This window comes from Podarcis bocagei, assembly GCF_964188305.1.
Source record: "Podarcis bocagei genome assembly, chromosome: 7".
Classification (NCBI taxonomy): Eukaryota; Metazoa; Chordata; class Lepidosauria; order Squamata; family Lacertidae; genus Podarcis; species Podarcis bocagei.
In genome coordinates this window covers 34,583,216-34,603,102 of record NC_138132.1, presented here as the reverse complement: position 1 = coordinate 34,603,102, position 19,887 = coordinate 34,583,216, and the positions used below count along the sequence as shown (strand labels likewise).

Below are 19,887 nucleotides of genomic sequence, written 5' to 3'. Positions count from 1 at the left end.
AGGGCTGGACATGCAGAAGGACTTGGCGGGAGCCTCCCAGCCCTTGACTCACCTTGAAGTCAGCATGGCAGACTCTGCTGTGGTCTCAGATCTGGAGGACTTTGATGCCACATGTGGTTCTCAAGCAGTAAGTACAGCAGAAGCTACCCTTTCAGAGTGCTACTCTGAACGGGAAACTTCTGGTGACTCTGAAAAGGTGACGTCTTCCAGTCCTCCGCTTGAAAAAGATGCTGTATCCCAACAATCACTCTCATCCTTAGTTAGTCAGATAGAGGAGTATGGGGCAGAACTGTTGGCAGGTCATGACCCTGCAGAAAGCCAGAGGGTCAAAGGATTGTTGGACTTTGCCATGGGTGAACCTGTGGCTTCAGTTGATTTCCCTTGCTGTAGAGAACCACCTCCTTGCATCCATGTTCTTGCCATAGGCAGAGAAAATGAGCAGCAGCAAATGCAGCCTGTCATTTGCTATGGAGCAAAGGAGGCATCCCCGAGCCATGATGAACTTGCCACAACTGCTGAGGAGCTGGACTCCCAACCAGATTTTGACTTGGCAAAAGAGATGATGAGTGCTATGGGGAAAGAGCTGCAGGCTTGCGATGAGCTCAACCCATCAGAAAGGACTGACTTCTCCAACTGGGATGTCCCAGAGCTGGTTTCTGAGGATGAAGTTGCAGAACTGGATAAAGAAAACCTCCTTTGTGGGGGCCACGTTAGTGACATAGAGGATGTAGATAGTTCCTGGGTGCCTTCACAAAGGGAGTTTGCATTGCAGGACTCTGAGGAGCCTCTAAAACATGTAGGCTCCTCTGAGAACTTGAAGGCTGTATGTCAACCTGAGGCTTTAACAAGGCTGCTGTGTGATGGAGAGGTGTCAGCAAGTGCAGCCCTTCTCCAGGAGGAAACACCAGAGGTAGTTGAGCAGGGAGCAGCAGCCAAAGGCAGCCCAGTGGAAGAGAAGAGATATTGCTTGGAACCTGGAGACTTGGAGTTCCTTTTTGGGCAGAGCAGGGACAGTGAGATAACAAAGGATGAGGAATGTAGTGCCAAGTTTGTGTGTACCAACTCACAAGCTTTTGTTGAAGATTTGTTTGCTGCACAGCCCAGTTCAGAAGACTTGGCCTCTTCTTTTGGAGAGGAATCTGCTTCTGTCAGTCCCCTCCCTAGTGACAAGACTCTTGATGCCCCTCCAGATAGCCCAGAGAAGCTTGTTGACCCCTTTCCTTCTACTGGAGTGGGGCCTTCCATCACTGATGGTCCAGCAGCTGTAACATGTTCCACCCTGCCTTTGCCATCCTCACTTGCTTCAACCCCAGAGGCAGAGGGGCCTGTTGTGGATGCTGCCTGCATGTCCAGGTATAAAGAAGTTTGTGGTCAAGATGGTCTTCCAGGAGTCACTTCGGAGCCCAAAGCAGAGGACCTGATACCATTCTTACCAAATGCAGAGGAGATGTCCTCTGCTTCTGTGCCATTCTCCTTGGAAAATATGCCTCTAAGTAGAGAGGAACGGCCTGCTCTGGAAGAGCTGGCCAATGCCACAATGCCCACCTCCACCAAGGAGCCTGTTCAGGTGGCCCAAGCGATTAAAGGCCTTGCCATCTCTATGCCATTGGGTGCAGATGGTGTGCCAGAGCCACCAGAAGTTGGTTTCTCTCTGGCACCTGGAGCAGTGTGGGATACAGTTTGCAGCACAGCACAGCTGCCCTCTTCTGCAGCACCTGCAAGTGGAGAGGAGGAGCTGACCTCTGCTGTGCCAGACTCAGAAAGTACCTCCTTTTCTTCCCTCGTTGCTGAAGGGCCTCCTGCTGAAACGGATGGATTGGTTCCAGATAATGAGGTATTTGTTTCCCCTGGTCCCCACACGCTGCCATATCAGACATAAAATTACTTTTTTTGTAGGAAGGGAGTTGGGGAGGAAGTGAGGAGTTAATCCATTGTTGACTGACTGATGTAATTTGGAGTACAAAGCATGCCTGACTTTTTTCCCCTTTTGTTAAAATTTGGCTTCTCCTTCCCTTTGAAAGGGGGTTACATTTTGTAGGCAGATTTAATGGTCTTGATAGAAACAGTGTTGGGTTGGTGGGTTTCTTTTTCTTTTCAGGTGTGGGGAGGGTTTCAAACAAGAACAAACCTGTCATTATCTTGCTTACGTAAAAATATTCAGTGTCTTGAACTGACTTATTCAAGTAGCATTATGTTCATGCACTCAGAAGCAAATTATACATTTTCTTCTGAAAGATTGTGATTAAGTGTGGGTAGCTGCAGAGCTCATAGATGGGAAAATGTGTTGCTAAGAGGGAAATGGTATAAGGCAAATTCCGGCTAACAACATTACATAAATGATAAAAACCAACCAACTGCCTAGTCAAGGCTCTTTCGAATCCGTAGAGAAGAAAAGAAGTTGCTGAAAACTTTTTATTTAAATCTCCAAGTAAAGAAAGGGTTTGGAAAAGAGAAGCTTTTGTGCCAAGTCTGTTTGCAGCACCAAACATCTATAAAAGGGCATTGTTTTCTTTTGGATACTGATTTTGACAGTTGTCAACCAAGCTAAGCTAGTTTTTTGTACTTTTTAAACTGTCATGACGTTGGTTTTTCCCCCCTACCCCCCTGCCTAGGAACTTGGCTTGGTTGCAATTTCTCACGCTTCAGACAGTTGCACATTTCAAAAACAAGAAAAGCAGAAGTAGCCAGAGGCTTGAGAAGGGCTATGATGTAGTGTTCAGTTCACATGTGGAAAACAGTCTCCAACTGTGGGCAAAAGGCTGAGTTTTTCTCAGTGAAAAATTGTAGCACCCACAGCCAAGACTGTACAGTTCAGACCTGTAATTAGGAAGAAAGGGGGGGGGGAGCAGGGGATGCCAAGCTAAGCCAAACTGACATGAATTATCGCTCTGGGTTTAGTCTGTCCAGCTGAGTCTGAGGAGAGAGAGCTATCTGAGGAGAGAGAGCTATTTGATAGGAAACATTCTCAGTTCTATGGTGCCCAGAGTGGGAGATATTTGCTCAACACGCCAGGGTCAAAACAGCCAGGGAAGTATATGGAAGGTGTTCTTAGCTGTTGCCATGGTTGGTTCTACAGGGGAGAAGAGAAGCTATGAGAGGTCATTGCCAAACGAAATGTTGTGCTGCTGGGTATGAGATAGGACCTCCCACTTTTTAATATGGTGCAAAGCAGCTGTGAGCCCCCAAACTGGATTGTTGGAACTGCACTAGGGAGAGAGTGTTTAGCCGCCACCACTCACTCACCCTCTCTTGTTTTCCTGATCTAATCCTCCATTCTCACTTTAGCCATGATGGGGGAACGGGCAAGTACATTAGGCAAGAAGCCATGACTTCTCCTGGCTTTCTAATTGGTGTGTCTGCATGATACATTTATTGCAAGTGTGTATGTGTGTGTTGCATTTGCACTTGGATAAAATATAAACCAGCTGTTAGGTAGGAGAAAGAGGTCAGCAGGTTTACCATGAAGAATGGGAACAGGATACTAGAAATGGGTCTTGAGAGAAGCATCTTGTAAATGAGAGCCTGGTAGCATCATTAGGAGGGCAGGGAAGCAGAGAATAACAAACAGATGAATTCTGTGTATTTTCTGGGCAATTCTGCAGGACTTGCTTCCAAATTCACTCATTCATTCATTCCATTTATATCCCACCTTTCTCCAGGAAGCTCAATACGGCCTACAAGCTTCTCCCCATTTCTTAATCACAATAACCCTGTGAGGTAGGTTAGGCTGAGAGTGAGTGGCTGGCCCAAGACCACACCCAGTGAGCATCATGGCTGAGTGGGGATTTGAAGCCTGATTTCCCAGCACTCTAACCACTACACCACACTGACTCCTGTGAATAGGAACACCGACTGGCATTCTCCACCCCAAACACACACACATTTAGTTTCTCTGTTGGGCGAACTCAAATGTCACAAAATGGTACAGAAGCTTTTAAGTTCACAAAAACTTTTCATTGGTCTAGATGGGAAGAAGGTACTTTTGTCAAGCCATCCATTTCTGCATCTGGTAAGAGTCTTAAGATGAAGAGTGGGAAGAGGTAGACCTCCCTCCCCTCCCCTCACATATTTACTGTCTAAAAATGGCCCTTCCCAGTGTAGCACCATCCAGATTTTTTGAACTACAGTATGGCTGTGCTGACTGGGGCTGACGGGAGTTGTAGGTCAGTGCATCCTGAAGGTGCCATGTTGGGGAAGGCTGGTGTGAGGAAAAGGGCCACATGCTGGCCCTCCTATTGCAAGGCAGTTAGTGTCTGCCCTCCCTTTTCTTTTGCCCTCCAGTCTTTCCTCCTCCTGCTGCTTTTGCTTCTCTGAATCAGGGAAAGGTTTGCGCCTTTGTCCAAGTGAGAGCTAGCCAGCCAGCGCTCTGGCATCCTCTCCGCGTTCTGTATTTGAAGCTCTATGCTATGCTTCCAAGTATTTTCTGCCGAGGCGGTTGTTAAGGCTGGATTTTGCGTTTTTAAGCCTCCCCCACTAAACCTGTCTCTGGTTTCTGGATCATTCCCACCCAAATATGGCAGCTGTTCCTGATTGCGGGTGGGGGTGGGGATTTTGCTTGAACAGAGTGAAATGCTTTGGAGTCCTCTCCTGTGTTCATTTTAAAAATAAGTTTTGTATTTGAGGTTATGGCCGGAGCGTGTAGGAAGAGGTGGCGGCATGTCCCTTCAGAGAGCTTGCATGCCTGGCTTATCGGTCTGGGGTGTGTGTGTGTGTGTGTGTGTGTGTGTGTGTGTGTGTGTGTCTGGCTGCTGTTGCATGTAGGAGGGCCCTTTCCATTTATATCTCTCTATAAAATATATAATATAAAATAAGCAGTCCCAGCAGAAGGGCTGGGTGAGTCGTTTGCTGTTATGTTGCCATCAATCCTTCTTATGGCAGAATGGCTCTATAGCTCTGGACAGCATCTTCATTTAATATCCTGGCATGTTCCCATTTCTGGAGACAAGTTGCTGAACGTTGCAAGGGAGGAAAACATTTCCCCCTGACTTTTCCAAGCTTAGATCCTTTCTGTCTTGCATCGCAGCTGTCTCGCTCAGGGCCCTCTGTAAACCATAGGGAAGTTTGGGCACAGTTTTTTTTGGAAGTGGCTGCTAAATTTTTAACTGGCTGCAAAGCTTTACAAATGTGATGCTGTTCCTCATTTTCTTATGAACAGAGCAATTTGTTGCTTCAGTTTGGTGGTTTTTGCTGCTGATTTACTTTTCATGTGCCACTTTCTCCCTGGGAGCAAAGGGCTCCTTAAAGATCACCAAAAACTACCTTGCCAGGTGTTTTGGACTACAACTCCCATCATCCCTCACCATTGTCTGTGTTGGCAGAAGTGGGGGTCCAGAGCACCTGGGGAGGCTGTGAATGAGTATGAGTGTGCTTTTTCTTTCTCCCACTCCTGTTGCTGACATTTATCATGACACCCCTATGAGGTAGGGCAGACTGATAAATAGTGGTGATTCAGAGCTATTGGATGAATAAGAGACTTGGTCTTGGGAGTTTTGTGTTCTAGCAATTACTCAGCAGCTTAAAAAACCTCAGCAACCAGGTACTAAGAAATTGGGGGGGGGGATGCACTGCTTGAAATTTGAGTGTTTTTTCAGCTCTGGACCTTAATACATTCGGTCATAGTTAAATGCCCTGTGGGATTTAATCACACATCTATTTTTTTTTGTTTGTTATAAAAGAAAAGTCTGTAGTTGGAAGTAATTGTGTTTAAATGCCACAGCAGATGAGTTCTACCACTTACACCTGAACAAATCATGCATTTTAATATGATATTTACAGAATTGCTGTGTGTTGACTTGATCTTTTGGAAAGGCACCTGATAAATCTTGTTAATAAAAAAAAGGGTTCTCCCAATGAAGCATGAGAAAGAGGCTCTTCTGGGTGGCGTATCTTGGCAGGATCCCAGCAAGACAAAGCTCTCTGTTATAACTGAACCAATGTCTGTAGCTTTTGAGTAACACAAAACTCCTTGCCTAGACCAGATGTGCGGAGCCTCAGGTTGTTGCCGAACTACAACTCCCACCATCCTTGGTCTTCAGCCATGCTTTCTGGAGCTGATGGGAGTTGCAGTTTGGCAACATCTGGAGGGCCAAAGGTTCCGTGCACCTGGTCTCAGTGATACACCAATAGATGTTGGCCCAATAAGAAGAAGCATTAAAGACAACTTTTTGTTCTAAAATGGAGGTCCAAAGGAGGACTGCCAGGATGTAGGAAGATGCCTAATCTTAAATCAGACTATTGGTCCATATAGCTCAGGAGTATCTACATGACTGACAGCAGGTCTCTGGGGATTCTTTCCCACCTCTACCTGGATACAGTGATGTATTTATTCTGTCTTCTGTCCCAAGCAGAAAAGGTTTGCTGCCTCTGAAATAAGGTGTGCACAGAACTGTCTCTTGCAGTGCATGATGGCAGCCTTCTTGCCAAGAGTAAGAACCAGTCCAGGGGCTGCATGCAGCTGGTGTGGCTCAAAGGGCATGGGGGATGGGAGGCCCTTCTGCCCTTCTTCTCGCCTCCTTCTGAGGAGAGGAGTTTGCTCAAGGGCAACTACCCTTTGAGTGACACTCTCAGTGTGGCCTCTGACCACTTCAGGTGCTCTTCACGCAGCTATCTTGCAGGGCAGTGGGGAGGTGGTAATAATAATAATAATATATTTATACCCTACCCATCCAGCAGGGTTTCCCAGCCACTCTGGGCGGCTCCCAACAGATTAAATGCAATGCCTCTTCCTTTAATTTGCCACCCTGGGCAACTGCCCTGTTTTCCTCCTGTAAATACAGTATGCCCGGAGATGCTGGGGATTGAATCTAGGAGCTTCTGCATGCAAAGCACTTAATTATATATATATATATATTTCCATAAATTTTTATTCATATTTGCACATATATACAGGAAAAACATAAACAAAAAATCCACCACATACCTTATACAAATTATATCCACTTCACAAATCATAGATAAAATATATAACTGAGTTAGTCTCAACTGAGCCTTGGACTTCCCTCCATTCCTTTGGTAAGTATCGAATAAATTATATAGTCGCGTACTTTTTAACTCTTTTACATAGGCCTTTCCCGCTGTTAGAGTTATTTCAACCCCGCCAGTGTCACCTGAGATTTAGATTCCATATACATTAAATATTTCTTCCAATTGTCATGAAATTTCTGTTCGTCTTGGTCCCTTAATCTTCCTGATATTCTATCAAGCTCAGCATAATTTATCATTTTAACCTGCCACTCACTTATGTTAGGTATTACTTCTAATTTCCAATTTTGTGCTAACATAATTCTTGCAGCTGTCGTGGCATATAGAAACAAGGTCTTATCTTCTTTTTTAATTTCTTTACCGACCATTCCTAACAAAAAAGCTTCTGGCTTTTTGGGAAATGTATATTTCAAGATTTTTTTAAGTTCATTATAGACCAATTCCCAAAAGCCTCTCACTTTGCAGCACGACCACCACATATGGTAGAGGTCACCTTCTACCTCTCTACATTTCCAGCATCTTTTATCCTTCAACTTATAAATCTTCGCTAATTTCACTGGTGTATGGTACCACCTGTAGATCATTTTCCACAGGTTTTCCTTTAGTGCCGTGCATGCCGTAAATCTCATATTCTTATTCCATAGTTCCAACCACCTCTCAAAGTCGATGTTATATCCAGTGTCTATTGCCCACTTAGTCATGGCCTCCTTCACCTCCTCATCTTTTGTATACCACTCCAGCAAAATATCGTACATCCTTGACAGTGTTTTGTTCTTACCTTCTATAACTTCTACATTAAATTTAGATTTTTTATCTTCAAATCCTACTTTCTTTTTGTCTTCTTTTAACAGGTCATTTACTTGGTGGTATTGCAACCACCCAGTAAATAAATTTTTGATCTCTTCATATGGTCTAAGTTTAATCCCTTGATCTGTCTTCCAAGTTAGTTCTTCATAGGTGGCATTTTTCCCTTCCATATTTATTTTTTTTATAGTTAACACCTCTATTGGTGAAATCCACCAAGGTGTCTTCCTTTCCAATATATTTTTATTTTTTTCCCATACTTGGAATAGTGGTCCCCTAAAAATATGATTTAGAAAGCCTCTATGAACTTTCACCTTTTCGTACCACAGGTACGAGTGCCACCCGTACCTGTTATCGAAACCTTCCAAGTCCAAGATGTCCCTATTTTCCAATCTTATCCAATCCTTCAGCCACACTAAACACGCCGCTTCATAATATAAACTTAGATCCGGTAAAGCGAATCCCCCTCTTTCTTTTTTGTCCACCAATATTTTCATTTTTATTCGTGGTCTTTTGCCTTGCCAGATGTATCTCGCTAAGGCTCTTTGCCACTCTTTACACTGCTTTAAACCTTTTAGTACCGAAATGGTTTGGAACAAAAATAACATTCTGGGGAGAACGTTCATTTTGATAACCGCTATCCTCCCCAGAAAAGATAGCCTCAATCTCTCCCAGATTTCAAGATCTTTCTTAATATTCTTCCAAGTGACTTCATAATTATCCTTATATAGGTTAATATTTTTCGCTGATATCCACACTCCAAGGTATTTCACTTTCTTTGCTGTCATAATTCCCGTCTTTTGTTCTAGTTCTACAATATCTTCCTTAGTTAGATTTTTAGTCAACATTTTAGTCTTATTTTTATTAATCTTGAGGCCTGACACCGCTCCAAAGCAAAGCACTTAATTATAAGAAGAGCCTTGATAGGCCAGAGGAACTGACTAATCCAGCATCCTGTTCTCTGGCTGGCCAGCAAGATGGGAAGCCTGGACCTGAATGCAGCAGTGGAGGCAGAGCATAGCCATTGTGGCTAATTGCCATTGATAGCCTTCTCTGTGAATTTGTCTAATTTTTTTAAAGCCATCTAGGTTGGTGACTATTCCTGCATCTTGTGGTAGGTGCTCTTCCATGCAGCTACAGCCCTTCCCGTAAGTTGAATCAATGTAAGCTGAAGAAGGGACTGTGTGCATTTTAAAAGGAAGTTCTGGAAGAGAAGGGGCAGCAAAAGGAGCGGGAGGCAGCTGGGAAGAGAATGAGGTGCTAGACCAATCAAGCAGGAATGATATGGTCAGGTGAGGGGGAAAGAGGCGCTGGAATGACAGTTGATGTTTCTCCAGGACAGCATCAAACCTTCAGGTGTTTATTGACTCACATAACTCCTTTGTGTTCATTAAATAAAAAAATAGTAAATCCAGCCCTCTATAAAGAACTTTGAAGATCACAGTGAAAATTTTGCACCAGACATGGAAGTGAGGCAGAAGGGATTTGGATGCAGGTTTAGTAAACTCATCCTTTGCTCTGTCCCCACAAAAGGAAGTTGCAGCATAAAGTATATCCTCCTTAATTTCCATCTGCCAGCTTGGCTTTGGGCCTCTGCTGTTTAGCAACCATCCAGGGCAAGCAGTCCTATGTCATCTGCCACTGTGGCTGCTGTTGATGGTTCCTTGGAGTTTGCCCAGCTCTGCGTGAAGCAGGCCACTGTTCTTCCCATTCCACAGGGAGGGAACCAAGTGACATGAAAGAGTAACATGCCGTGCGCCATATCATGGTATATTATCAGAACTCCCAGAAACACAGAGGGCTTGTTGTCGTCACTGAGATCAGTTTACATGTGCAGCTGGGAGTCAACAAGCTGAGAACCGGGCAGTCCAAAACATATCTAAACTGGTCCTTAGTGGGTAAAGGGTCTCTTTCCAGGGATGCTTTAGCTAGACAGTGAGCAGTTTGGATGAGATTGCCTTCCTGAGCCTTGAGTAGGCAGTGCAAATTCCAACATGGAAGCATCTTTTGTGTAGGAATTTGTGGACATATGAATCTCTCTTGATTCCAGCCATTGGATTCTTCCCTACCTGTGATCATCTGTATTCCTGGGAGTTGCAGAGGTTTGGCGTTTCATGTGTCCACATGGCTAAATGGCCTCTTCTGCTGTAGTATTCTCAAGTGAAGGAGCTACCTGCCTTCCCCTTTTTCTTAATTCCTCCTCTGCTACCATTTCCCCTTCACAGGAGCCTCCCTTTCCTGGGAAGGAGAAATGGCAGCTCTTTGTCAGAGTCTTGTCTGTCACCACGTACTTTTCAGAAGATCCAGGGCTCCCTGATAGGAACAGCCTTCTCCTGATTTTATCTCTCACATCCTTCCCTCCCTTTATTTCTAAACCTTGCTTTGCCTTATGGTGCTTTTTTTCTCTCACAAGGTCGTGGGAAGATCTTGGAGATTGAGCAATTGCACTCATCTTTCTTTTGTCTTTTTGAGTGATAATGCAGCAAACCTTCAGTATGTTTATGATATCTTGTGCATGTGGAAGGCAGTGTATAGGAAGCAGTTGTGCAGCTGGTGTGAACATGCTATGGAATGTGGTGCTCTTTCCAGCAGTGTTGAGAGAGGGAAGTGGATAAGTTTTTCTCCGAGAGAGAGAGAGGGTGAATTATGCCTCTCAAGCTTACAGAGGAGTGTGGGTGTGTAGCTAATCTGGCTTTTCTGGTGCAGGAGGTGGTGGTGGAGAGAGATGTAGCTGCTGGCCACTTTGCCTTCTAGGCCCACATGTTGTGTTTCAGTACAGCCTCATTTGTTGCCATGACTTTTCCTCCCAGCTCTAAATGCAACAGAGCTAACACTCTTTTTGTCTATCAGGTTGGCAGGCTGGTTTTTACAGAGATACCCTTTATAGCTCAGCTGCACACAGTATTTTCTTTCTTTTTGCTTGTGTTTAAAACCTTTTTCCAGAAGTGAAACAAAACTCCAGATTCCTCTCTGCAAATACCTTTATATCCTCAGCTCAAGATACTGATAGCCAATTAGTAAGCTAGTCCATTCTCATTAACTTGCTATGTCTGCAAGCTTCATTCATGGGTTGGTGTGATCTGTAAATGAAGTCTGGCATTCATATGTAGGAGATGCTCTCAGCCACAGCTGGAGACAGAATGAAATGGTTAGCCAGTAGCCTCCAGGGATTGCCCTAAGGCAGCCTTCATCATCTGGGTGTGCTCCAGATATTTTGGACTTCAACTCGTATCAGCTCAGCCAGCACTGCCAATATTCAGGAATGATGGGAATTGTTGTCAAAAAGTCTTGGGGGATACGAGGCAGGCCGAGGGTGCCCAAAAGTACTGAGCAGCTTCTTGCCAGTCTGGTGTTAGATTTAGATCAATGTTGTGTGCTGACAGAGACCTGGATTCAAATCCCTCCATAGCCTTGATGTTCACTGACAGCCAGTCATCTTGACCTTGGGACAGTAAGAATCTCCACTAAAGCATCATCTATCTCACAAGTTTGTTGTGAGGATAAAATTGGAGTGGGGCTAACCATGTACAGTATGCTGCCCTGAGTTCCCGGCCTGATAAAACTATAGCAAATAAAATGGCTAAGTAAAGAAACTGATGATTTGTGATGGAGGCTGACATCCTTTGTCTCTCTCCCCCCCTCCCCCACTTCCATGTTTCCTCAGACGTTCCAGAAGGAGCAAGTTGACCCACTTCAGGCAAAACTGCAGCAAGTCAATGGGCTCGGACAGGGACTCATCCAGAGTGCAGGAAAGAATTGTGACGTCCAGGGCTTGGAACATGACATGGAGGACATCAACACCCGCTGGAACACCCTCAACAAGAAGGTGAGCTGCACTTGGTGGCTCCTCGGCATTACTAACAACGTCCTTCTGCTGGGAGGGGCGGTGGGATACAGCCTGCAGGCACACAAGGTGATCACCTTGCAGAACTAACCAGACCTGAACATGGTTGATGCCTGGATGGGAGACACCTTGGGAAACCCAGGTATGCCACTATGGGTTCCACAATGGAAGAAAGGTGGGATTTAAATGCACTTCAACTATTTATATTGCATGGGAGCTGTTAGGATGCAAGAGGAGGGTGCCTGCCCATGAGCAGAGTGAAGATCATTGTCCGTGAAGTCCAGGCCACCTAGTGCTAGGCATGGAGAATGGATGTGGGCCTTTACACACACACACACACACACACACACACACACACACACACACACACACACAGTGTCTTCAAGTACTTTTCTATTCCTGTATATAAAAGAAGGTAAAAGGGGCACACTTAGGGAAGTGGCTGGGGGTGGGAGATAATTGTGTCCCCCAGTGGATCTGTCCACCATTGTGAGTTGTGTTTGCTTCTCTCTGTATAGATTCATTCTGGATTCTGTTGCTTGGTCATCCTAGAGAGTGACCAATTATTGGGAAATAGATTTTTACATAAATGTTATTAGTCACTTTTTAAAATAATAATAATAATAATAATTTTTATATACACCCTGCCCGCCTCAGCCAAGGCTGGGCTCAGGGCAGCTAACAACCAATAATAAAAACAAGTTGAATGAATGCAACTTAAAAACAAGATTAAAATACAGCATTCAAACATTAAAATGCAGCCTCATCACAGGAAGAGAAAGGAAAAAAGAAAGAGAGGGAGGGAATCAAATTGACTCCAAGCCAAAGGCCAGGCTGAACAACTCTGTCTTACAGGCCCTGCGGAAAGAAATCAGATCCTGCAGGGCCCTGGTCTCATGAGACAGAGCGTTCCACCAGGCCGGAGCCAGTGTTGAAAAAGCCCTGGCTCTGGTTGAGGCTAATCTAACTTCCTTAGGGCTTGGGACCTCTAGGGTGTTGCTATTTATGGACCTTAAGGTCCTCCGTGGGGCATACTGGGAGAGGCGGTCCTGTAGGTACAAGGGTCCTAGGCCGTGAAGAAGTCAAGAGAAGTAATGTTCTACCTTGCACAGTGACTGTGAAAATGAAGCGAATCTGAGAAGCACATTTTCCAAATGGTTGACCAGCTTCTGTAGCAATATATATGTGTGACTGTTATGTTCTGACAAAATGTAGGTGGCGCAGAGGATTGCACAGCTGCAGGAAGCCCTGTTGCATTGTGGAAAGTTCCAGGATGCCTTGGAGCCTTTGCTCAGCTGGTTGGCCGACACGGAGGAGCTCATCTCCAACCAGAAGCCGCCATCTGCTGAATATAAAGTAGTGAAGGCTCAGATTCAGGAGCAAAAGGTGAGGAGTTGGGGGCCAGGGGACCTTGAACTCACAGAGCACAGCTGGCTGGCAGGACCCTCCATGGCCTCTCTCTGCTCTGGGCACTCAGCTCCACCAGCAGCCCCAGGTATCCCCAGCTGACAGGAAAGGTTTCACTTGCTTTTCTTTTGGCAGGCGGCTTCTATCTACCACCTGTGCCATGTCAAATAAGCAGGAGAAGGAAGGAAAGAGGCTGGTAGTTGGTGAGCTTTGCAGAACAGAGAGGGGACAATATAGGGGGCAGCCACCCAACCTTTAGTGTGGAGACAGCCCCCACTAGGAATGGCATAAAAGGCACCCTTTGTTGGGTGAGGTCTGGGAACTTGAAATTGATGGTGGTGAGTGAAAGGGGAGAAAGAGGGCACAGTTAAAAGCGGTAGGAGGGAAATGTGAGTTTAGCAGAGGGAGAGCCCTGGGGGCTGTTGGCCTTACTGAAAGCAGAAGGGTAATTCCTTCCTTAGCAGAATAATTATCACTTTCTAATACTTTATTCCAAAGCTGCTCCAGCGTCTCCTGGATGACCGGAAAGCTACTGTCGAGATGATCCAAGCAGAGGGTGGGAGAATAGCTCAGTCTGCTGAACCAGCAGACAGGGAGAAGATAGTTGCCCAACTGGAGAGCCTTGGAAGCCACTGGGCAGGACTTCTCAGCAAAGCTACAGCCAGGTAAGCTACAAGGCCTGTAGGATGCAAGCTTGTCTGCTGTAATTTAGCACTGAAGCGAGAGAAAGTGACTTTTGCTTTGCGCTCTCCTCTCCCCGCAAAGTATACTTTGATGTTCTTTTGGTAGGCTGCCTTATACTGAGTTGGACCATTGGTCCATCTAGCTCAGTACAGGCTACTCTGATTGGCAGCAGCTCTCTAGGGTTTCAGGCAGCGAGCCTTTCCCAGCCCTGCCTGGAGATGCTGCTGGGGGCTGGACCCCTGGGGGCTTCTGCATGCACAGCAGATACTCTGCCATTGAGCTGTGGCCCTTTGCTCTGGTAACCCTGCTGTTTCATAACACGAATTATTTTATGAACTGTGACTGCCTGTGCATTGCACACAATAACTTTGCAAAACAAGCTGTTAAAGATGCCGTCTCATGCCTGTACTCTGAATAAAATCACTCTGAACTTCTGCGCCATATGGCTAGGACATTGCAACTGAGTGTGGTTAGCAGGACTGAAGAATACAAACTCTGTCCGCAGGATGGGATGCACTACTTGCAGGAGAGTCTCTTGCTTGTAAAACTCACAAAAAGCTCCTCTTGATCCTGTGAGTCCCAGAGCACCATGAGCAGCACGTGTGGAACACGCTTCTGTGCCACAGTATTTCTTTCTTCTTTAAAATATTTATCACCTGCCCTTCACTCGAAGGTGCCAAGATAGAAATATGTGCAGTATAAACCAAAATCAATCTATAAGATTAAATCAGCATAAAACAAAAATACAGAATTCAGATACCAATTAAACCAGCAGTGGTAGCAGATAACCTTTGGCCATCCAGGGCCAGTCCAGGATGTTTTAATGTCAGTGGAGGGTTATCCTCAAGAACTCCCTTGCAGATGTAAGAAAAAGGGGAGGGTCCCCTTTCAATGAATGGTAGCTGTGCAAGAACAGATAACAGCTGTGGTTCATTTCAGAGGAGGCAGTCAGTGCAGGAGAACTTTATGTTAGTGGATTTTGACCTGTGCATCAGCTCTGTGTTACTCTCTGCTGCCCTTTAGCTTACCCCCAAGCTGCTAACTCACCCTGCTTCTTTCAAGTACTTGGGGTTGGGATGGAGTGTTTCTTCCAAACCCAATTTATATTGGCACACCTGTGGGCTCATCATTACGCATGACTGCATGCATTGAGCTTTCCCACATATGTGAAGCAACCCACAGACAAAAAAAAAAAGGGCTAAGGAACCATGTTCTGGGTATAGAGAGCTGCAGGTTCCCTCCCTCTGTCCCTTGAAGTTTCTGCTTTGCTTTGGGGAGGAGGCTGTGTGTGTGTGTGCGAGAGAGAAGCTTTTCTGCACAGCTCTGGAATTAGATGGAAGTGTAAAATCCAGGGAAAGGGTTATCATTAATATTTTTTAAACCTGGCAGTTGCATTCCAGCAACTCCACAGAGAGTCAAGTGCAACATCTGTGAAAATGGCCTATATCAGCAATTTCTTCAAGCTGTATGTCCCCCCCCCCCCGGTTTTCCCACATTTCCTAGACAGGTTTCATTCACATGGAGAAGGGGGAACCCCACTCCTCCTTAGACCCACCATGTCTAAACATGAGATTTCAGATCATCAGATCTTTTGCATGGGGCTACAAAAATTACCAATATTTTCACTGAACCCACAATTCCCTTTTTGGTCAATCATCACCTCTTTAGGCCCCATCAGTGTATATATCATTAAGGTTTGGGGGGTTGTTTGCTTTTTTGTTGTTGTTGTTGCTTTGCTTTGCTTTGCTTCATGCATCTATCACTTTATTCATATATTATTTTGTTACCCCCTGCCCTGTTTTGGAGACATCCCTTTGGAGCTCTTCACAGCCCACTTGGTTGTTCATCATACTGAATACTTTGGTGTCATCCACAAACTTTGTCACCTCCCTTCTCACTCCTATCTCCAGATCATTCCTGAACAAGTTCAGGGGCACCATCAGCTCCAATGCACAGATCCTTCAAGAACTTTACTGCGTGCTTCCTTCCTTCCATTGTGAGAACTGTCTGTTTATTCCCACACTCTGTTTCCTGTTCTTTAACCAACTGCTGATCCTTAAGAGGATCTGACCTTTCACCCTGTGACTGCTGAGTTTATTCAGAAGTGTTTGGGGAGAGGGACCTTGTTAAAAACTTTCAGGAAGCTCAACTATGCAGTGTCTGCCAGACTACATGTTTCAGCAATCTTATTGGCGCTCTCAAACTCCAAAAGGTTGATGAGACAGGCTCTTGATACATTAATCCTGTCTTTAAAAAAAGGGGAATGGAGTTAATGACCCTGGAGGCTCTTGCCCATCCTTTGCCAAGTTGATGCCCTCCAGATGTTGGCTTGGGCTGATGGGAGTAGTAGTCCAAAACATCTGGAGGGCATCACCTTGGCGAAGGCTGTTCCAGCCAGTCCTGGAAGTCTCTTAAAATGTTTGTTTTCTAGGAGAATCCCTGGTGCAAAAACTGAACCTGGTTATCTGCTCAACTTTCTCAGGATAAATACTCTGGGTGCTCATTTCATTCTTTGTTATTGCAGAAATGTCAAAGTAGCCTCATCTTCTTCCTCGCGCCCCTCCCCCCAAATTGTTGCTGATGGATTTGTTTTTTTCTTGCCACAGGCAAAACCAGCTGGAGGAGATCCTGGTTTTGGCCAAGCAGTTCCACGAGACATCAGAGCCCATCTCTGACTGGCTGTCGGTGACTGAGAAGAAACTGGCCAACTCTGAGCCCATTGGGACTCAGACGGCCAAGATCCAGCAGCAGATAAGCCGGCATAAGGTGGGCGAAGGGTTGCCAAGGAATTGCGAAATGTGGGGGTGACTGGGCGGCACTGTGCGGTAGCCACTTCAGTAAGAATAGCTGCTGCTGTGGAACCTGGGTACCTGAATAAAATTTTGTGGGGGTGGAAACATGCTTGTCATAACAGAACAATCCTTAAGCCAAGTTGAGTTGGTTGGAATTCAGGATGAAGATTCTCATGGTTTGTATCCAAGCAAAATGTTGAGCCTCAGAACATGCAGGACAAGACTGCCAATAACTACTACCCATGGTGACTTACGTTCTGCTTTCGCTGTCAGACACAGTATACCCCTGAATAGCAGGTGTGGGAATCAGAGACAGGTAGAATGCCGATACACTTGGGTCCTGCTTGCAGACTTCGTACAGGCATTCGTTTGGCCAGTATAAGAGCAGGATACTGATCTATTGGACTAATCCAGCAGTAGGGTTGTTCTTAGGTTTTTAACTTTAGTAGTTCCTAGCATATTGCCCATATCACTAAATCCTAGAATCCTGCACTTGGTGCAATCCTGGATTTGCAATCCTGTTTGGAATAAGTTCCAATGGGTTTAGTGGGACTTACTCCCAGGTAATTGTGCATAGGATTGCAGCCTTAGAGTGTTTGAACACTTGAGTGATGTCACGTCAGCTCAACCAATCGCAAGCAGGAATCATTGTTGGTGTCAATCAGGGGTCTCTGGGTAGGAAGAATCCTGGCTCATTAGAAGGGAATTGTGTGAGAGATACACCCCACCACACACACCGTTTCCCAAATTCAGTAACTTTTCCTCTTTAAGCTATGAAAATAGCAGCCGCAGCTATAACTCCTGTTCATGAGATTACCTGGCCTCCAGAGAAGAATGAAGCAAAACTCCCATCTCTCACTTTTCTTTATTTAAACAATTTATTTCATATATGTTATTGCCCTCGTGGGTGGATATTTTTACTTTGAGTTTGCATGTTCATCAGACACGCTCATTTCTCAGTTTTGTTTTAGATTTGTTTCCCGTTTATTCCATTTTCAGTCATAAGTTTCTGTCTGCTTGTTTTGTGTTCCCCCTTCTCTTAAACCATCTCACGGATCTCCAGGCCCTCGAGGAGGAGATAGAGTGTCATGGCTCAGCTGTGGCTCTGGCGGTCAACACTGGACAGTCCCTGGCCTCCTTGAGCTGTCAGGTTGAGCAGGCCTCGCTGGCTGAGAAGCTTGACCTGCTTGAGTCCCGGTATGCAGAGGTTTGCGACCGGTGTGGCCGGAAGGCTGCCCTTCTTGACCAGGCCTTGTCCAACGCCCGGCTCTTTGGGGAGGACGAGGTGGAGGTGCTCAACTGGCTGGCTGAGGTTGAGGACAAGCTCAGCTCAGTGGCCGTCAAGGATTACAAGCGGGACATCCTGCAGAGGCAGCATGCCGACCAGCTGGTACTGACTCCTTTTCCCATCTTTCATATTATTATTATTATTATTATTATTATTATTATTATTATTATTATTATTATTATTATATTTTCCCATCTTCCATGATGTATTCTTATCCTTCTTATCTTTTCCTTTGTTTCTGTTGCTTTGAGTCTTTTGATTTTGATCTGGGCCATTAATATCTCCCTAGAACACCAGCCCCACCCTTGCTGCTGCCCCATACAGCCACCACACAAACCGGTGTTATTTCTGTGCCAAAGGGAAAAAAAGAGAGAGAATGATGACCAACCCTTGTCCCAGTTAAGCCTTTTAGAAGGCTGCCACCCTCTGCTTAAAGCAGCCCTTCCCAAACTGGCACTCCCCATAGATTTTCGACTACAGCTCCCGTCAGCCCCATGATCCTGGGGTTGATGGGGTTTGTACTCCAGAACATTTGGACTTGGTTAGGAAAGCCTGGTGTAAGTATTCCTCCTAGCTGGGTCCAGTGGTGGTCTGCCTAGGACTCTCCCTCCTCTTCTGTTTGGTAGAAGTAGTGAGCATCATCAATGCCCTGCCTTCCTTAGGCTTCAGGCTGCTTCTGTGTCCCCTCCCAGAGGCTTCCTGTGTGGAAGGGAAGGGAGCCACAGATGTCTCTTGGGTGCCACCTTTACTCCGTCAATGTGCTGGTGTTGTTGGAGCCCCAGTGGGGGAAACTTGTTTTGGTCAAAGAGGAGCCTCTCCAGGGGAACTCTCCTTTGACACAAGGTTTTTCCCCCCCTGCCTAGGCCTTGAATGATGAGATTGTGAACCGCAAGAAGAATGTAGACCAGGCCATTAAGAACGGACAGGCCCTTCTGAAGCAAACCACAGGTAAGACTAGCCAACCTGTTGCGCTCCCCACAATCCTTCCTGTCATTCTTCATTGACTCCTCTGTGCCAATGGCTGCAGAACATAGTACAACTCCCCCCCCCCCTTGAAGATTCACCCACTTCATTTCTTATTTTCTTATAAAGGGTTGCTTCAGGCAAACAGGAGTGGGGTTGAAAGCAGGGGCTTTAAATCCCAAGTATTTGCTGCTTTTTGCTTACGAAGGCTTGTCATTTTCTAGAACATTAAGTATAGAAATTGTTTTATTGTTTTTAGCTTATTGAGTCTATAACATGTGGGGAGTTAATCTTATTTTATTCTACTTCGGTAGCTTTTGTTAGAGAAGTAGTTTCTAAGCCTGCAGATAAAGAGGCAAAACAAAAGAAGTCTCTAAACCAAATGACTAGGGCTTGCTACAGCTAAACACTTGGTGGCTCCCTGCAGGGGAAGAGGTGCTGCTCATCCAGGAGAAGCTGGACGGCATCAAGACCCGCTACTCGGATATCACCACAGCCAGCTCAAAGGCTCTCCGCACTCTGGAGCAGGCCCGCCAGCTGGCCACCAAGTTCCAGTCCACGCATGAGGAGCTGACAGACTGGATGGGTCTGGTGGAAGAGGAGCTGACGTCGGGTGGAGGGCACTCACCTGTCGGGGAGCAGATCCCTCAGTTCCAGCAGAGGCAGAAGGTCAGGAGCCATTCCACACTCAGGCAGAGTGTTTTCAAAGGAGAGTGGGCTTTGGTAGTAACAGAGAGTGTGCTAAGTAGTTAGTGGACCAAAAACTCACAAAAATGTGAACAGCTTGTAAGTTCTCTAGGACTTCTCAGCAGGCCAGAAGCCATTGTTACTTTACCAAATGAGCCTCACTGTGTAACCTGTTGTTTGTAGCATCAGAGAGAGATCTTCTCAGTCTGCAATCCTCCTCTTGGAATGTGTCTACAAGTGCTGACTTCATGGCTTGCTAATTGCTCTACTTCCCTGGTTTTTTTTGGGGGGGGGGGTTAAAAAAAATTGTCCATACTCCCAGCCTTCTGTGATATTCTGAAGAGTTATGGAGAGCTTAGAAGCTTTAAGATTGGTCCTAATAAAGGCATTTGCGGACTTTGGAGGGTTTTTTAATGGACTGACACAGCTATGTCTGC

The 19,887-nt window shown here is 45.7% G+C and overlaps 1 protein-coding gene across 10 annotated transcripts in view; it reads left to right on the top strand.

Annotated features, from left to right (window-relative positions):
• The window catches only part of MACF1 (microtubule actin crosslinking factor 1), a 203,976-nt gene that overhangs the window by 146,389 nt on the left and 37,700 nt on the right, over positions 1-19,887 (top strand). For 9 of the 10 annotated variants that reach the window (XM_081203849.1, XM_081203847.1, XM_081203846.1 and 6 more), the window contains 7 exons: positions 11,450-11,611; positions 12,845-13,015; positions 13,535-13,701; positions 16,327-16,486; positions 17,576-17,902; positions 18,664-18,748; positions 19,191-19,432. In XM_081203849.1, coding sequence (XP_081059975.1) covers positions 11,450-11,611; positions 12,845-13,015; positions 13,535-13,701; positions 16,327-16,486; positions 17,576-17,902; positions 18,664-18,748; positions 19,191-19,432 — 1,314 coding nt within the window. The remainder of the gene's footprint in view (positions 1-11,449; positions 11,612-12,844; positions 13,016-13,534; positions 13,702-16,326; positions 16,487-17,575; positions 17,903-18,663; positions 18,749-19,190; positions 19,433-19,887) is intronic. The other variant, XM_081203848.1, reaches the window with a different exon arrangement.